The sequence below is a fragment of the Myotis lucifugus genome, unplaced genomic scaffold (genome assembly GCF_000147115.1).
Source record: "Myotis lucifugus unplaced genomic scaffold, Myoluc2.0 scaffold_2749, whole genome shotgun sequence".
NCBI lineage: Eukaryota > Metazoa > Chordata > Mammalia > Chiroptera > Vespertilionidae > Myotis > Myotis lucifugus.
Window position 1 is genome coordinate 1 of NW_005873797.1, and position 20,003 is coordinate 20,003.

General features: G+C 50.8%; 1 protein-coding gene across 1 annotated transcript; it reads right to left on the reverse strand.

Annotated features, from left to right (window-relative positions):
• Window positions 1–480: 480 nt before the first annotated feature.
• LOC102443092 (otoancorin-like) lies at window positions 481–18,517 on the reverse strand (the record flags this gene model as incomplete). The annotated part of the gene is made up of 9 exons (XM_006108593.1): window positions 18,513–18,517; window positions 17,777–17,870; window positions 17,076–17,205; window positions 14,262–14,449; window positions 11,606–11,761; window positions 3,760–3,902; window positions 3,426–3,562; window positions 2,852–2,949; window positions 481–676 (listed from the first exon to the last, which is right to left on the reverse strand). Coding segments are annotated over exons 1-9 (1,147 nt in total), but the record flags the coding sequence as incomplete, so codon positions are not given.
• Between the last annotated feature and the right edge of the window lie 1,486 nt (window positions 18,518–20,003).

Below are 20,003 nucleotides of genomic sequence, written 5' to 3' on the forward strand. Positions count from 1 at the left end.
TCTGATTCAGTGGGTTCTGAGTGAGGCCCGTGACACTGGCGGCTTTTAAAAGCTGCCCCGGTTTGGCTGAGCGGATAGAGCATCCGCCTGAAGACTGAAGGGTCCCAGGATGATTCCTGGTCAGGGCACATGCCCAGGTTGCGGGCTCCATCCCCAGTCGGAGGCGTGCAGGAGGCAGCCCATCAATGATTCCCTCTCATCATTGATGTTTCTATCTCTCTCTCCCTCTCCCTTCCTCTCTGAAATCAATAAAGGAATATTTTTTTAAAAATAAATAAAAGCTGCCCTGCACCGCTGACTTTCACGGCAGCGGAGAGTTGAGTCACTGTCACGCGTTTGGTAGAGACAGGATTTTTCTCTGAAGGCAGAATCTCCAGTGATCCAGAGACCCCGTCTTGCATCTTAGGCCCTCCCCGCCCAGGCCCAGGAAGGGACCCGAATGAGCACAGGGATGGGGGTGGGCAGGGCTGTCCCGCTCACCTGGGTGAGAAGGCGAGGAGGGCGTCCGGCTGGGGCTTGCGCTCGGGGGAGCATCCAGCCAGGGGCGCGTCTTGGCGCCATCTAGCGCCCGCTGGAGGCTCTGCAGCTGCGGCGCGCGGAGCAGCCGGCGCTGGGCCGGGGTCACGGCGGCCGCGTTCTCGGGGCCCAGGGCGGCGATCTGCTGGGCAGAGAGCTCCTGCGGGGGGAGGGCAGCGCTCGGGTACCGGGTCCTGCCCGCTTTACAGTTTCTCCTTAAAGTCAGGCGCTTTCGCTACCGAAATTAACATTTTCTAAATGCAAAGTTCCAAAAATGCAAACCCAGACTGACTGACCATCAGTAACCATTAAAATAAGCCAAACAAATGCAACGTTGTAGAATTCTAGCCAGGCCTCCTGGCCAACACGGCTGGCGTGCGGCCTGGGAGCGCGGAGGTTAAAGGTGCTATGGAGGCGTTAAAGGCAGTTGAGCTCCAGTGTCTCCCCCTGAAGTCAGTATCACTTCCTTTCTCTCTCTCTCTCTCTCTCTCTCTCTCTCTCTCTCTCTCTCTCACACACACACACACACACACACACACACACACACACACACAGCGCGGCTGCACCGGCTTCCACCTTGATCTACCATTAACAGTCTGTATCACAAACATTATTTTTCTAATGTTGCTGACTCGCCACCCAGAGGCCAGATTGAACCTCTGGGCCTGCTGCACTGTATTTTACAAAACAAATTCAAAGTGGCTGCCAACATTTAACTCGGAGATTTCAGGGAAAGGAAGACCAGCGCCTGGGCCCGCGTCACCCGGCCATCACCCCGCTCTGCTGTGCCAGAGACGAGCAGCCTCCCCAGGTCCCCGCCACCCACCCGGCCCCTGCACCCCGGAGGCTCGCTTCCAGGCCCTGCAGACACTGTGCTCGCCCTTCCCGGGCATGCCAGGTGCGCTGGGCCTGCAGCCTAGCCAATGCAGGTGGTCAGTCGGGATTTCTGGAATTAATACCACAGACTGCACTCCATACAAGACCATGAGCAAGCGCTCAGCAACGTGCCAGCATTCAGGACCAAGCTGCCTGTCCCAGGCAGCCCCCGGGGTGTGTGGGGGGGGTGGGGCTGCTCAATGACCTCTGGGACTACTCCCGGAGCAGCCAGGACCTGCCCTGCTGGGAGCTGTCCTGGCCATGGGAATGGTTCAGGTTCTGCTTTGTGTCTTGAAATGAACCAATAATGCGGCACCAGGAGTTTGTCTAAGCTCCTTTGTGTGTCTGATCCAGTTGAGGGGGCGGAATGTGCTCCCACTTACCCAGCAGGAACGCCAGGCCAGTCCCCACCGGCGCAGACTGTCCCAGCGCACTCCCCGCAGCAGCACCAGGGCAGGAAGCAAGGGCCGCTGCCTGCACAGCTGCTTCCCTCACTTCAGGTGGTCCAGTTCCACCCTCTAGTGTCCTCCATGGTAGCGTGTCACCTGTCCTACTGCGGCTTTTTAAACACGTTTCTTTAAATCAATTCAAATGTGTTTGCTGAAATGTATTTTTAAAGGGAATATTACCCAGGACCACAACCCCCTATCTCCAACTCTGAAGTCCAAGAAAGTCTGCAAATGGAAAGTTTTTTCTAAAATTTAACACGAACTTACTTGCCAGCTGAGCCTGACCTGAACGGATGTGAAGCCATTTAGAGTCTCTATCTCAATCAGTGTGGCTGGCCAGAAATACCAGTTTCCCAGCAGAAATACCAATGCGTGTGCTTACTGGTGCTTCCCCAGGTACTGCTGGGGCTGTGAAGTCACATACTGTACAGTCAAAGTGATCTTTCTAAAATCTAGAAAATTCTGAATTCTAAAATACACCTGTCCCCAAGGGTTTGGGATAAGGGAATATGAACCTGTCATGTCATTATAAACAGAAAGTCGGTGCCATTTGCTATGAAGAGAATACAACTTTAAAAAAAAAATACAACTAGCTCGGCCAGTGTCGCTCAGCAGTTGGGCATCGACCTATGAACCAGGAGGTCACGGTTCATTCCCAGTCGGGGCACATGCCTGGGTAGTGGCTCCATCCCCAGTATGGGGCATGCAGGAGGCAGCCAATCCATGATTCTCTCATCACTGATGTTTCTATCTCTCTCTTTCCCTTCCTCTCCGAAATCAATAAAAAAATATATTTTAAAATAAATAAATACAATTAAAACATAAGTTAAACATTTAAGAAAAAACTCTTTTTAAAAATGCTGAAATGATCTTTTGACACGTCCATCGGTGGCATGCAGCTCGCCCTGGCCCCTGAGCAGAAGCCAGTGGTGCCTGCAGAACGCAAGGCCCGCCATCTGCTTCCTGGTGTGATATGAAATGAGGTCAAGCTTCAGAAACGGAGGACCTACTTTGAATATCTCAGCAGGAAGGCATCTGATTGCTGATGGTTGGAAATACGGCATCAAATCCTTGTCGAGCACCCGGAGCTCTTCCTTCGTTAATCCCGCTGGGGAGAAAAAGGAACCACAGGATTTGCTTCAAGACAGCGGAACGCACCTTGTTTTATTAATGATGCTGCAGAAGGTGCGGTCTGCGTGGCGGGGGTGCGCGTCCCTCCTGCAGAAGGCCCTGAGAGCCCCTCTGGAACTGTGTCCTAATCAACTCAGAAAAACACCGTGGGTCACCTTAGCCCTGATTGGTCTCCTACGGTGAAATGTGTACTCAGAAGGCGCATTCTCAGATCAAGTGTAAACCTATTTAGCAGTCAATTCCATCACCTTCTAAACCACTTTTGGGTGCACAAAACCACCAAGAGAGCTTGTTCAAAAGGCAGACTTGCGATCCCACCCTCTGCAACTCCGTGTGCTGACATCCAGGTTTTATGGGAACTATACAGATGTCGCTACACAAGCCCAGGATTCTTTTCCTGTCCCCAGGTCTAAGGTCAGAAAAGGAGAAGGGCAAGGTCAAGGTGACTCTCACCGGCAATAGTTCCGAGTTCCTGCAAGACAGAGCTGGACCACTTGGTGGGGTCCCCAAACACAACCGCTGCCTTCCTCTTGAACTCGGCCAAGACATGGGTGCTGCAGGGCAGGGTCCCGATTCTGGCCACCACCACCCTGGTTAAGAGGGAGGGACACCGTGTGAGCTTGGGAGACTCTCCAGCCAAAAAAGGTGCCGGCTCAGCACCAGAAAAGGACCCGGCTAACCCCACCCGTTTGTGCCCAGAAGGGTGGCCAGGCATCAGAGGCAGAGGGTCTTGCTGAAGGAACGACCCGCCCGTCCTTGGCCACTTTGCACACTTTTACTTGGTCACCTGAACTCTGCGATCTGTATAAGTGAGATGTCGGTGACATCCATGGCACACAGGGTTGTACCAAGTCCTACTAAGTGGAAGCTCTTCAGGTCCTGGATTCGGTAGCCCGAGTCCTCCAGGAACCCTTGCAGGATGGATTTAGCCTAAAAAATGAAGAGGGTGGGAGATGAAGTACCCAGGGGAGATCAAGAGGCCTGAGGGGATAGCTCAGCAGCCTCCTGGTGGGTCCCCACCCACTCCCAGACCCAGCGCCCATTCCAGCCATGGCGCCCCTGCACCGGCTGGCCTCCGGGTCTGTGCTCGGTCTAAGGAAGTGTCTGTAGGCAGAAGTTCTTGCAGCCTCCACCAACATTAAAGGAACTGCCTCCTGGCTTTGCCTCAGTCGCTCATGATCTTCAGAAGCTTGGACATTTAAGTTCTTCTGCACCAGAATCCAAACTTTTCCAATAACTGTTTCCACAGATTTCTGACAAAACCTTACACTCGTCTGCCTTTGAGCAGGTGCTCAAATCAGTCCTTCCTTCTGAAATGTCATTCCTCATTCCCACTATTAAAATTCAACCATCCTTTTATTTGGGGGGTTCAAGTCCAATGTCATCTTCTCCTTGAAGTCTTTCCTGACTATCTGAGCCAGAATGAACCTTTCTTTCTCTAAGGTCCTACGTAAGTTGCCCTCACTCTTCAGTTCCAGAGAGCAGCACATCAAATGCTGTGGTGTTGAAAAAACACGGGATCTCTTCAATGAACTTTCCCGTAAGGGGGCTGATGTGTAGGGTCCCTGAAATTCTACACCATGGCCATCCATTGTTTATGACCTTTCTGGGGGGCATTCTGAGTTCCAGGGGTGATCCCATGGCCTGGGTGACCAGCTAAGTCATCTCTTAGCTGGACTGCAGTAATTGGTTCTAGATTGGACGTGTGATCCAGTCAAAACCTACCAGGACTTTAGCTGGAATAATTAGGAGAGAAAAGCTTTCTTTACTCTGGACTGGACCTGGAAAGGAAAAACACCTGACTCTACTAGAACTCATCACATGGAAAGAACCTGCCTCTAATGAAGCCAACCCAAAGGAAAGCTGGGTCCAAAGTGGCAGGAGCCCGGCCGGCATGGCTCAGTGGTTGAGCATCAACCTATGAGCCAGGAGGTCATGGTTCGATTTCGGGTCAGGGTATCTGCCCAGGTTGTGGGCTCAGTCACCAGTGTGGGGCTTGCAGGAGGCAGCCAATGAATGGTTCTTCTCTCATCATGGATGTTTCTGTCTTTCTCTCCCTCCCCCTTCCTCTCTGAGATTAATAAAAATATCTTTTTAAATGGTGGGAGACAGAATCCTAATAATAGTGTTGAAGTCCCTGGATCCAGCCATATCTGAACTCTACACTTGAACTTTGCAGTTGTGGGAATCAATAAATTCCTTTTCTTGCTCAAGCCACTTTGAGTTGGGCTTCCTGCCACTTGTAACGAAATGAGCCCTGATAGTATTTGATCTGCCTGCGCTGGCCCTGAGGAAGGATCTGAGTCAATCTACTGGAGAAGAGCTGCGTGAGAAGGTCTGGTGCCTCAGTGCTTGAGGGGGCCGCCGCAAAGATACAAGAGGACAAGAGCTCACATGGCGAAGCTGGGGAGGAGACAGCCAAGGACGAGCACCTCTTGGATGGGAGTGAGGATCACAGGGACACCGTGAACGTCCCGAGTTCCTTTAACCTCAGTCCATCCCCCCCACCAGGAGAATCATGCAGTGTTGAAAGTTCTGGCAATGATTGGGATATTTTTTAAAAATGTGACTTGTAGCAATGGAATTCCAGTGTTCATGTGGCTGTTGCTTTCCCATCTCAAGCAGCCTCCCTCCTTGCTGTTTCGGTGAGTGCTTTGTCCACTTGATCCTTCTCACTTATCACAATTTTTTAAATTTTCCACCTTAATTGCTCGGTTTTTTGTCTGTATCACTAAGTAGAACCAATAAAGACACACACCTTACCCAGCCAGTTCACTATTGTATCCCCAGCACCGAGCACAATGCCCGGCACACAGTGGAGAATGGGGAATGAAGGGCAGCCGAACGGCGAGCTACAGAAGTTGTCGGCAATGTGTACTCCTGGGAAATGGCAGCCGATGCTGCCTCCATGTGGTGGGTTGGCTTCAGGGAGATTCCCATGTTTCCGTAATGATTGCCAAGCTCACAGTTCCATGGGGAACTTCAGTGACACCACATGCACACTTCAGTGTCTTTGACTGGCATGTATACGCACCCAAAATAATAGCTAATAATACTGAATGCCTACTGCGTGCCAGCACTTCACCTACCCCGCCTCACCTACTCATCACAGCCACCCCATGAAGTATGAATATTATCCTACTTCACAGAGGAGGAAACTGAGGTGCAGAGAGATTAAGTAACTGAGCCCAGGCTGCACAGCTAGTAAATAACAGTCCTAGGATAACACTCGCAGGCGGACCCCGGAGCCTGCCCTCCTGAAGACGTCGGGTCGGAGAAAAGGTAGAGATAGACTCTTTATGAGTCTTCACAACCAGGTTTCACTAATTGGTTCGTAGCAATATGTGCTCCCCCAACTATCAGGCATGCCCATTTTAAAATGAAAGTGCAAAAATACAATTGAAATAAAATGACTTGGAAGATGTGGTATTAAATCGTCCTCGCCACTGGAAGCTGGAAAACGCAAGCTCAGCCTGCCCGGTGAGGAGCTAAATCAGTTACTTGAATGACGGGACCAGGATATCTATAATGATCCCAGCACAATTAATACTAATACTCTTAGGCAATAATACCCACTGAAAAAGGAAGAAAGAACTGTTAGCTCTGATCTCTGTTCATTCGCCAGCTTCTAGAAGAGGTTATTTCTCCTGCTGCTGGTTTTAAGCTGACTCGCTGTTAATGCAGTTCCGCCAGGTCTATTAATCGAGGACATGCACTTAAGGGTTTGATTGACAGCGAATGGTGAGGAACTGAGCACAAATGATACAAGCAAATATTAGGTTTGCACATTTCTTCAAACATATGGACAAATCTCACTGTGACCCGTGGAAGTTAAAATTGCTGCAAAAGGAAAGAGACACTCTAGCTTCCAACTTGGGTATGTTTTTCTGCTTTCTCCCAGACTGTGACTAGGAAGGTTTTGATATCAAAATGTGGTATGGCACTTCTCAAACCAGTCAAAACCAGTTTGCGAGCCGCAGAACCCCAGAACTACGGAATGTGAGAGTGGAAGGAACCTGATCGCTGCGTCTAACCTTCTCATCTTGCAAATGAGACTATTCAACTGCCAGAAGGAGAAAGTGTAATGATGACGATGCTGACGATGCTGATGCTGACAATGAAAACAACTAATTCTGACTGAACGCTCTGTGCCAGGCGTTGTTCGGTGCTTCACATGTATTAGCTCATGGAAGCCTCGAGGCCAGGCCCTCCACATCACCCAGCTCCAGCGGACACAACGCACACCTGTCCTATCTGAGTGGGGCCACTCAGCCTTACGTGGCACGAGTTCCTGAGTGTGGGGGACATGCCTTGGTTTGCCTGCCCTGCATCCATTCTCTCTCTGCTGACACCATGCCTTTGGCAAACCACTCAGTATTGATTCCCTCTTGCTGCTCTAACTCCTTACCACAAATGCAGTGGGTTAACACAACACACACGTATTCTGTCACAGTCCCTGAGCTCCTAAGTCCTAAAGTGGGTCGGAGGGCGTTCTTCCTGGAGCCTAGAGAGAAGTCCTCCCCTTGCCTCTGGCTTCCACCCCGCAGCCAGCAGCACCGCACCTCAGGTCTCTGTCCTCCGCTTCCATCATCACGCCCTCTGTCTGCGGCCCTCCTGCCTCCGTTAGAGAATACCTTTGATCACATTGGGCTCACCGGACAATCCAGGGTAACTCCCCATCTCAAGGTCCTTAAATTAACCACATCTGCAAAGCGCTTTGCCACACAAGCTAACATATTCACGGGTTCTAGGGATCAGGACCCAGACACCTTTGGGGACCTGTATGAAGCCTATCATACACCCACCCCACTCTCAGTTCATCTGGACATGGGGAGATGGAGCCACACCCTGGCCAGTGGCATATTCTACCCCTGACCACAGTGGCTGTCAGGAGAGGCAGTCACATGAGGGAGTCAATTCTGGGACTTTTTCTTTTTACATAGACTAGAGGCCCAGTGCACAAATTTGTGCACCAGTGGGGTTCAGCCAGCCTGTCCTGATCGGGGCTGATAGGGCCGGGCTGGCCAGGGGGAGGGGCCGCAGGCTGTTGGCGGGCTGGCTCCACCCCCTGGTCGAACTCTGGTCAAACTCCCAGTCAAGGGGACAATTTGCATATTACCTTTTTATTATATAGGACTAGTGTCCCGGTGCATGGATTTGTGCACATTGAAAGGAAATTAACTAGAAGAAATATTTTAATATCGCTATTTTCCCTCTCTCTATAATAGAAGTGTCAACCAAATTCATGATCAACAATGACAGACCGAAACACACACGTGCGATTGGCGCCAGTGAAAGCTTTATATGTATCACTCATGTGTGAGTCAACTTAGCCATATATATATATATATATATATATATATATACTAGAGGCCTGGTGCACAAAAATTTGTGCACTCGGGGGTAGGGGGTCCCTCAGCCCAGCCTGTGCCCTCTCGCAGTCTGGGACCCCTCGGGGGTGACCACTTGCTGGCTTAGGCCTGCTCCCCGGGGGATTGGGCCTAAGCTGGCAATCAGACATCCTTCTGGCAGCCCGGCAGCCCTCGGGGGATGCCCACTTGCCAGCGGGGAGCAGGCCTAAGCTGCAGTCAGACATCCTTAGCGCTGCTGAGGAGGCAGGAGAGGCTCCCACCACCACCGCTGTACTGGCAGCCATCAGCCTGGCTTGTGGCTGAGCAGAGCTCCCCGCTGTGAGAGCGACTGACCACCAGAGGGCAGCTTCTGCATTGAGCGTCTGCCCCCTGGTGGTCAGTGTGTGTCATAGTGACCAGTCATTCCCAGTCTTTCTGCTGTTAGGGTCAGTTTGCACATTACCCTTTTACTATATAGGATAGAGGCCTGGTGCATGGGTGGGGGCCGGCTGGTTTGCCCTGAAGGGTGATCCGGATCAGGGTGGGGGTCCCGCTTGGGTGCCCAGCCAGCCTGGGTGAGGGGCTGATGGCTGTTTGCAGCTGGTCACACCCCCTTCAGGGTGGGGGTCCCCACTGGGGTGCCTGGCCAGTCTGGGTGAGGGGCTGAAGGCCCTTTTCAGGCTGGCGGGCGACTGAAGCTCCCAGTCTCTTTTTTTTTCTTTTTTTTTATTCTGGGATTTATTTACCTTCTATAGCTGTCACTGGAGCTGAGAGCCGGGTCCAGCTCTGAGGCTGTGGCTGGCTGAAAGCAGGTATCTGGGTTTGTTTAGCTTCTATAATTGAAACTCTGTTGCCATCACTGGCGCTCTAAGTTCTGAGCCCACTGGCAGCTGAAAGCAGGTTTCTGGGTTTGTTTAGCTTCTATAATTGCAACATTGTTGCATCTGGAGCTCAGAGCTGGGCTGCAGCAGGCGGGGAACCTTGGCTTCCTCCATCACTGGAGCAAGCAAGCCTCATGTTCACTTCAGCTGCGTGGCTGCTGGCCGCCATCTTGGCTGGCAGTTAATTTGCATATCTCGCTGATTAGCCAATGGGAAGGGTAGCAAAGTTATGGTTAATTACCATGTTCCTCTATTATTAGATAGGAGATATATATATATATATATATATATATATATATATATATGTATAAACTTGCTTAATTAGACCTGCTTTCTGATTTAGCTAAACTTTTTCCAGCCCAGTGAAGCAGCCCAACTTCTCTTTCAGGTAATTGTCAGCAACACAGCAGTAAATATCAACATGATGTAGATTATTATTGTAGATAATGCAGGGAGAACAAAGGATAAAATATTTAACTGCAGCAGTGTCTGACTATATTCTCTGCAGTGAGAAAACCCGAAGTCATTTTAAGGCCCACCATTTCTTACTTCTTTTCAGTCGGGTCAAGTTTCTAAACTTTCTAAATCTCCATTTTCCAGCTAATGAAAAGAAAATAGGATTCTACCAAGTTTCCTATCTACCTACTCCAGGATTTCTGTGAGGATCAAATGATATGAGGCACAGGAAAATGCTTCATATACATTTGGTTAAATTGTAAAATGTTTGTACCTGGCTATAAAGCAAGCTAGATTCCTGGGCTGAAGAAACTCCAAGGAAGCTAGTCGCTAGGGAGAGGAAGCCGGGCATTGCTACATGACGTCATTACCCAGTGCCCACAGCGGCTGTTTCGGGCTGGGCTGGGCTGTGGGCCGCATTTTGTGCCATGGGGTCTTGGCAGCGTTGGCTGCAATTTGGAGAGGTGTGTCCCACTTAGGGGAAGCCGAGTGTTGGTTTGTTGGTACCAGGTCCATGGTGCCGTTTATTTTTAAATGGCCAGTGTGTGTCATGGCAGCTCCTGTGTTGAGTGTCTGCCCCCTAGCTGGCAGGGGGGCAGTTGGAGGCAACCAGGCTGGCAGGGGGTTAGTTAGGGAGCAACCAGGCCAGTAGGGGGCAGGTAGGGGGCGATCAGTGTGCATGATAGCTACCTGTCATGATGAGAGAGAATCATGGATCGGCTGCCTCCTGCACACCCCCCACTGGGGATCGAGCCCACAGCCCAAGCATGTGCCCTTGACTGGAATCAAACCCAGGACCCTTCAGTCCCCGGGCTGACACTCTATCCACTGAGCCAACCCGGCCAGGGCAATGCTTGGACTTTTTCAAAGACTGATGAGGAAGGGTAGTTTTTGTGGGTTGTTAATTAGATCATGTGTGAGCCTAGTGCTAAAGATGACCCTGAGAATGAGGTAACACAGAGCGGCGGAGACCCCCTCGCTAGCAATACATTAACTGCCCTCCCAATTGAAACAAATTCTGGAGAGAACTTCTTTAGCACATGAAGGATTAACCGACACAGGACTCGCCCTCCAACAAAAAAGCAACAAGAAAACTGAACAAATCATATAAAAGGACTGTCTTCAGATGTTGGACAACAAGCAGCATAGGACTATAATCCTAAGAAAAGGAAAGCAAGTAAGGTGACCCCTAAAACTGCCCTTGTTCACTGCCCAAAGGCCATTTCCAGGCCGTGGAGCAGGGAAGAGAATCCAAACACGCCCAGTGGTCCAGCTTAGTCGAGGATACGGAGATCTCGTTTGGAGAGGTCAGGGCACCTATAATTGGCGAGGAAAGCCCTGCACAGACAGCTCACTCCAGAGATCTGCAGGGAGGTCTTCTCAAGTCAGCTGAGTACTGATCTACACAGGCAGGAAGCAAAACTCCACATGAGTATCAGGACGAGGCATCAGAACGCAGTGGGCTGGACAATTCTCAGGGCTCAGATGGAGCTGGAGAGAGTCCACATTCCCACCAGCCTGACGAGAGAGGTCTTGAAATTCACAGAGCGGTATGAGGCACTCTTCTCAGAACCATGTCGCAGTCATAGGGGTAACTAACCGCAGAATGAAGGTCCCTCTACACTCACCCTAATCAAGTTCAAAAGGAAGGCCCCCAAGTCAAACTGATCTGAAGGTCATTTAAATGTGTGCCAGAACAAAGCCCAGTACTCGTCAAAGGCGTATAACTAAATCGAGCACTCAAAACTATAAAACTCACAGTGCCCACCAGCCAGTCAAAATTATTATGCTTGCATATAAGAAAACATGGCTCCTAATTAGGAGAAAAATTACTCCATAAAAACAGATTCAAAATGACAGTGATGATGGAGTATTTGAAAGATCCAGGCCTGGACGGGGTGGCTTAGTTTGTTGGGCACCGTCCTGTGCAGCAACATCTACCTACCTGTCCTGGGGTCCATTCTGACTGCTGGCTCAGGGAAGCCACGGTGTCGATGGAGCTGAGGTCCAGCTGCTCCAGCTCACTCTCGTTAAGAGCCAGAGCAATGCGGCCCAGCGAGACGATGTGGTGTTCTCTCCAGTAAGAAGGCGTGTCCCAGACCTTCCGAGGGAAAGAAGCCAGCTTAGACTGAGCTTCACTGACAGTATTTAAAACAGACATAGGGTAAAACTCTTTAATATATATAAACTTTTTTGTGAATCATTAAGAAAAAGATGATTATATTTGTTTTAAAAATACCCAAAAGATATGAACAGAAAATTCCTAAAAGAATAAATAAACAGCCCTGACTGATTTGGCTCAGTGGATAGAGTGTCAGCCTGCGGATGCAAGGGCCCCAGGTTCGATTCCAGTCAAGGGCATGTACCTTGGTTGCGGGCACATCCCCAGTAGGGGGCGTGCAGGAGGCAGCTGATCGATGTTTCTCTCTCATCGATGTTTCTAACTCTCTATTCCTCTCCCTTCCTCTCTGTAAAAAATCAATAAAGTATATATATTTTTAAAAAAGAATAAATAAACATATGAGGGGAAATTCTCTCTCAGTCATAACTTTTTAAAATGTACATTAACAACAATCAAAGAACACCATGTAGGCTGATGATACTGATAAGGAGTAAAAAGAATGAGCATTTATTGGTGCTGGTCAGTGCACTCCCACAGGGGGAGCACCGCTCAGCCACAAGCCGGGCTCACGGCTGGCAAGCACAGCGGCGGTGGCAAGAGCCTCTCGTGCCTCTGCGGCAGCGCTAAGGATGTCCAACTGACGGCTTAGGCATCCCCCGAGGTCTCCCAGACTGGGAGGGGGCGCAGGCCAGGCTGAGGGACACCCCTCCCCCCCCCTACCGACTGCATGAATTTTGTGCACCAGGCCTCTAGTATATAATAAAAGTTTTAAAAATATTTATACTCTTTTACCCAGAAATTCTATCTCTGGAAATTTAACCTAAGTAAATAATGAGACAAGTACCCAAAGAAATATGTGCAAATATGGACCTTGAGGCATTAAAAATATAAACAATCTAAAAGTCTACCAATTATGCTCAGCTGGTGTTGAGTGTCAACCTATGAACCAGGAGGTCACTGTTTGATTCCTGGTCAGGGCACATGACTTGGTGTGCAGGAGGCAGCCAGTCAATGATTCTTTCTCATCATTGATGTTTTTATCTCTCTCTCCCTCTTCCTTCCTCTCTGAAATCAATAGAAATATATTTTAAAAAATAATAAAGTCTACTAATTAGCTAAATAAATAAGAACCAGTCGTAAAATAAAATATTATATAGCTTTTTAAAATACGGACATAAATTTATATTTCTGATGTGGCAAATATACATTGTATAGTGTTGGGTGTGGGCTGATGTTATTGAATAGTAGGTAAGTGTGATACTATTTTTTAGTATGAAATAGTAAATATACTTTACATATACTAGTACACACAGAAATCTAGTTCGCTCCAGGTGAATATACCAAAATATTAACAGTGCTTATCTCTAGCTGAGAGATTATGACTAATCTCCTTTCTTATTTTCTGACTTTTCTGTAATCCTATATAACAGTGGTTCTCAACTTTCTGGCCCTTTAAATACAGTTCCTCATGTTGTGACCCAACCATAAAATTATTTTCATTGCCACTTTATAACTGTCATGTTGCTACTGTTATGAATCATAATGTAAATATCTGATATGCAGGATGGTCTTAGGCGACCCCTGTGAAAGGGTCGTTGGACCACCAAAGGGGTGACCCACAGGTTGAGAACCGCTGCTATATAATAAAACCCTAATATGCAAATCGACCGAACGGAGGAAGGACTGGTTGCTATGATGTGCACTGACCACCAGGGAGCAGATGTTCAATGCAGGAGCTTCCCCCTGGTGGTCAGTGCGCTCCCACAGGGGGAGTGCCACTCAGCCAGAAGCCGGGCTCACAGTTGTCGAGCACAGCAGTGGTGGCAGGAGCCTCTCCTGCCTCTGAGGCAGTGCTAAGGAGCAGCGAGCAGACCTAAGCCAGCAGGTGGACATCCCCTGAGGGGTCCTGGACTGCGAGAGGGCACAGGCAGGCTGAGGGACCCCCTCCCCAGTGCATGAATGCTGTGCCCCGGGCCTCTAGTAATATATTCTACAGCTCTCCTAACAGCTGAAACAATAAAAATGGCAAACTTCTGGTTCTTTTCAGCTGGGGCTCTGGGGGAGGAAGAAAAAGAGCACCTCCTAGAAACCATCCTGTTCAGGCCCAGACCACACGCAGGATGGGTTCACCCCCAGGTGGGGTTTACACAGATGGGGTTCACCCTCAGGATGGGGCTCACCAGTGAATGGGGTTCACTACAGATGGGGTTCACCCACAGGATGGGTTCACCCATAATGGGGTTCACCCGCAGTTGGGGTCCACCCACACATGGGGTTCATGGAGCGTCCAGTGGACAGTCTTTGCACAGCCCGGGGAGGAAACTGAGGTACAGAGGGGAGGCCTGGATCCTTCACGCAGTGAAATTGCAACAAGAGAACAGGTGACGTCCGTCCTTGCTGGCTCGGCGCTCCGTGGCAGACCCACTGGGAGCGTGGTGGTGGGTTTTCCTTGTTAACATCCCTCCCAGGTGGACTGTACCTGGATCGCCTTCTCCTTTAGGGCGGTCAGCTGAGGCCGGAGGAAGCCCCCAACGGCCCCCAGAAGCTCCACGCTCCTGAGGAACGTGGCTTCCTCCAGGCAGCGCAGGTCCTGGGGGGCCCAGCAGGCATTGGCTTCGGCCAACTTGAAGATGTCGTCGGAAGAGGGAGCCTCAACTCCATGGCAACCTGAGACCGGGAGACGCAGGGGCAGGGGGGGGGGGTGGAGGAAAGCAGCTCAGGAAATGGAGTGTTTCTGTGCTGACATGAGTAATGCTCCTGTCGGCTCCATCCCCTAGAGGCAATGCAATGGAGGAGCTGACAGCAGGGACCAGGGACCGTTTGAGCCCCACTTCTGCCATTTCTCGCTAATTACCTGGTAACAAAATCGTGAAAATGCCAATGTTTTGCACAGCCACATGCACCCAGTAGGAGTTTTGCTGCATCACAGCTAGACTGCAAACTGCCCTGAGGGCCGCAGGAGCTGCTGGTGAAGATCCTGGCTGCAAATTCAAACCCAAAACTACTTAACCCTCCGTACCTGCTTCCTCCACAGACAACGAGGGGCAGTCACCCTGTCAGACTGTTGTGAGGACTCCGTGTTATCACCCACAGAGCACGTGGTGTCAGGGAGGCAGTGAACACTTTTATTATTAACGCCACCTGCCACCACCCATCCATTTGAGTTTGAAACCCAGAGTTAAGGGTTTCAGGATATGAGAAAGGACCACTCCTAAGAGCGGGGCGGGAGGATGACTCGCCCTCCCTAAAAACCATGGCGGGGCTGTGGCCTTCCGTCCCAGGGAGGAGAAGTGGGCTGTGGCTTTGCTGCAGCAGCAGAAACCACCATCTCACTCTGAACAGCTGGAAACCTGCCTGGTAAACCAGCTACCAAACTCAACACGGAGATGAGAGACTGTGGCCCAGAGGTGCCCACCAGGGAGACAACCCACGGCTCCTTGTCTTGAAAGCAACCCTGGACGCCCGATGCTGACAAGACGCCAGCACCAGCCCCACCCGGCGCTTCCCACGCCTGTGCCACTCCCGTCTCGGGCATCTACAATGCAAATTCACTGGATTCCAACCAAGAGGTGGAACTGGACCAGGTCAGGGGCACTGTGTGCAGCCTCAAACATTGTTATCCTAACCCACTCGGAGGGGACAGAAGACCCACCCTCCTGGCTGCCCTCCCCACCCCAGGGAAAACAGGTGGGGGGGGTGAAGGTGGGGACCCAGAGGACCAGAACGGCCAGCAGTGCAACCAGAACCGTCCCGGAACCGTCCCGCTGCTGCGTTCCGGGCACAGGACAGGTGCGCAGCATGTATTTGTTAACTGAAATGAAGCCAAGTCATAACCCTGCTAAGCCACCAGCTGCTATAAGCACAGCGGCAATTCACCCAGAAGCCCTGCTGGCAGCTTGGACCACACACTGAGCCGCGTCCTCCCGTGTGCAGACGAGGAGTGTTGCAACCTGACCTCTGGCTACGAGGCTCTGAGGACAGCGGTGAACTCCCCCGTATTGGGGGACACACCCAAGAGCTGCCACTTACTGACGCTGTGACTGTGGCCACGTCTCTTCATCTCTCCAAACCTCCATTTCCTCGGGGAGAACATGGGAGCGATCACTGTGCCCACCTCACAGCGCAGGGGAGGGTGAGACAGCACGAGGAGGGGCGGCCTCCCGGGGAAACATAAATCAGGTCGGATCGCTCTCTGCTGGGCGCCCTGGCCCCTCCCCAGGGTGAGAGGTGGGATCGCTCTCTGCTGGACGCTGGAGCCCCTCCCCAGGGTGAGAGGTCGGATGCTCTCTGCTGGACGCCGGAGCCCCTCCCCAGGGTGAGAGGTGGGACCGCTCTCTGCTGGGCGCCCGGGCCCCTCCCCAGGGTGAGAGGTGGGACTGCTCTCTGCTGGGCGCCCGGGCCCCTCCCCAGGGTGAGAGGTGGGATCGCTCTCTGCTGGACGCCCGGAGGGAGCCCCTCCCCAGGGCGCGGCCCAGGGCTCAGGCCTCTCGCCAAGGCCCCAAGGGCAGGCCGGTGTCACCCCACCCTGTCCCCCGTCCTTCCTCCTGGAAGACTCTAAAGCCCAATGTCCACGGCCCCTCCCACATCCCCTCAGGTCTCTACTCGAGTGTCAGGGTCTCACTGAAACGTCCCTTTCAAATGACATCCCACCCATACTCCCCGACCCCTCCCCTTGGTTTATTTTCCTTCGTGGCACTTAGCACCACTCATCATACGACTGCGTCATTTACTGTCTGGCTGCCCCCAAAACATTTGAACGTGAAATCAATAAAAGTACCTTTTTTAAATAAAAACACCTAACACTCCCTGAGCATGTCCTATATGCCAGGCTCCGTGGGAACGTGTTAGAGGGTTAAACCCATTAGTCCTCACACAAGCATGTCGAACTCATGGCTGGCAGGCCACGTAATAAACGAGGCACGCAGCCCGTACTGCGCCGTCCTACAGAGGACGAACACTGAGGCACAGGAAGTTAAAGAGCTAACCCAGATCACACAGTCAGCACGCGGCAGACCCAGGGTTCACACCCAGCCGGCCTGGCCCGGCTCTGCAAGCAGCCTCTCAGCCCCTGGGGCCCTTGCCCGCGTCCACCAGGAAACTACTGGCGGGTCAGGACGCAGCCGTGCCTTCAAGTCACTACACAAGGGGGGTCGGTTGGTGGGTGGATTCTTGCCGCCCTGTTGCTTTGCCATCATTTCACCAGTCCAGTCCCCCAGAGAGGAGGCCTCTTGATGCCAGCGACTCCGCCGAAACTCTCCTGCATGGCACGGGCTCGGGTACCCCGTTCACTCACCAGGGCTGGGGGCAGCGCCAGGGCCCCTCTCACTGCTGTTCCGAACAGATTCAAAGACAGTCCAGAGGAATTCCTTGGGGGGCAAGATCCCGACCATCTTGGAAGCTGCTTGCTGAAGGATATCAGGAAACTGTGTGAGGTAGAGAAGACAATGAGGAGGAACAATACTGAAGCGCAGTAAACACAAACTGAACGCAGGGTAAGCTACGCCAGGACTTACTGGCTCAGGTTTTCCTTCCCTCATAGCAGCTTCTCTCATAAATGTAACCCCAGCCCAACTAACCTGGTTTCTACAAAGGATCATATAAAACAATACTCAACCTCCGTAATAATTCAACAAATGTTCAATAATGTAAGTGTACGTCATTCACACAGGCTGGCATGTGTGTGCACATGGCACCGGTGCCTGCAGACCTGGAACAAGCATGCGTGTAGAAAGAGCAGAGCGATAGCTAATCACAGCCGGCAGGCTGCGCGCCCGCGAGAGGGCACGTGGAGGGGTCGGAGCTCAGGCAGCGATGGCCGCACTCCCTCGTCCTGCACCTCCGCGTCCTGGGGTGGAGCTGCAAACATCTGAGCCCTTGGGGCAGGGAGGAAGTTCCAGAAAACAAACTGGCAGCAAACCCAGGGGAGTGTGACGGGCCACACTGTCTCTCCCCTTCAGACCCCTCCAGCCTCCGAACAAGCGAACACAGAGGTACCTTTGCGGCAACAGAGCTTAATTCATCTCCTGAGAAAAGTACTAGGAAGGGTTCCAAGTCCTTCGTCGTCTCGGCCGTCCAGTTCTGAGGGGGTCTGAGAAGAGATAATCAGCAATAAATTGGAAGCCGTGCTGTTGTCCTTGTCCCCAGCAGCCTTTCTTTCAGAAACAGACTATCTTCCTGTGTGGAGAGACGGCCAATCACATGGGCCGACTTCCCTGGCCAAGCCAATGTGCATGTGATGCAGGCTGACCAATCAGAACCATCCCTAGGAATTTTGATGGAACTACTAAAGAAGCTCTCTCTCTCTTTCTTCTGGTATCTGGAGTAGTAAAAAGGATATTGGAGGCCACTCCTATCACCAGTGGTGATAATAAAACCACACCCAAGAACACAGAGCTGAGTGATAGGAGAAAAATTCCTGATGATACCATTTGAGCTCCTGGATCCAACCATGCCTGAAGTCCATCCCTGCAGTTTTCCATTACATTCAATTTCTGAACTCAACAAATTCCCATTTGTATCTTGAATTGAATTATTAAATTTCAGTCATTTCCTTCCCCTGCTTCTTCAATAGAACAGTAATGATCTATGTGTTTCTTTGAATTGCCATAAGAGTCTTCCCTTATAACTAGACAAAATGTCCTCTTGAAGTTGTCAGGATACTGACAGCACTAATACAGAATCCACTGTTGTTCGTACAGAGACCACAACTGTCTACAGTAAAGTGTCTCACACCATATTCGGTGGCATTTCTGAAGGGGGGCTGCCCAGTTAGTAGCGATAACCCCTCTTAGGCCTACGCAAGCCAACCCTGGCCAAAAAGCTCCCCCTTATCTCTTAGATCAGCGGTTCTCAACCTGTGGGTCGCGACCCCTTTGGGGTCGAATGACCCTTTCACAAGGGTCGCCTAAGACCATCAGAAAACACATATATAATTACATATTGTTTTTGTGATTAATCACTATACTTTAATTATGTTCAATTTGTAACAATGAAATTGAGGGTCGCCACAACATGAGGAATTGTATTAAGGGGTCACGGCATCAGGAAGGTTGAGAACCACTGTCTTAGATTAAAAATACTAGTATTATTCCAGCCCTAGCTGGTTTGCTCAGTGGATAGAGCACCAGCCCACGTACTCAAGAGTCCCGGGTTCAATTCCAGTCAAGGGCACCTACTTTGGTTGCAGGCTCAATCCTTGGCCCTGGTCAGGAAGCGAGTGCAGAGGCAACCAATTGATGTCTTTCTCTCACATCAATGTCTCTCTCTCTCTCGGTCTCTCCATCTCCCTTCCATTCTGTCCAAAAATCAATGGAAAAATATTCTCAGTGAGGATTAACAATATGTGTGTGTGTGTGTGTGTGTGTGTGCACGCGCCTAATATGCTAAGTATCCGACCGTTCATTCAACCGTTCGACCAGTCACTATGATGTGCACTGACCCCGCTTCTCCCAGGGGAGACCCTCCGACTGGTAGGTGAGCTTTGCTGCTGGGGTCAGGCCAATAAGGACTGGGTGAGATGGGCTGGACACGCCCTGGAGCCAACCTCCCGTGGTCCCTCCCCAGGCTCTAAAATATTTCTTCTAATTAATTTCCTTTCAATGTGCAAAATTTGTGCACCCGGCCTCTAATATATATATAAAATCCCGCTAGACCTTAGCTCCGTGAGGACAGGAACCACACCCATCTCATGAACTGCCACATCTTTGGTTCTAACAGGAGCACAGTTGCCACATACTCAGTACTGTGTGCTGGGCGCTGTTGTAATACTCTGTATGCATTAACTCAGTTCCTCATCACACCAGTCCCATGGGGACTGTCACTGCCCCATTCTACAGATGTGAAAATAAAGTGCAAAGAAATTTGGTAACTTTTCCCAGGTCACACAGGCAGTGGATGATAGAAACAAAATTTTAACCCAAGGAGTCTTGCTCCCAACTCCATACTCTTAACTCTATATAGTAGTACAGTGCCTGGGGTACAGCCATTTCTTCAAAAACATTTGCTGTCTAACCATTGACTGATGGCTAGGCCTTACTCCACTATCTGACCAAATTTCAGATGGGAAAAAACAGTGCTGTTTTCTCCAGGGAATTCTCGCTCACTGAGAGTGACAATACCTCAATTATTTATATCATCGCCGTGTCATTATTATTATGTCATAACAACACGCTTTCCCTTTCCGTATGCCAGGATGTGTGGGGACAGCCATGTGAGGCCTGAA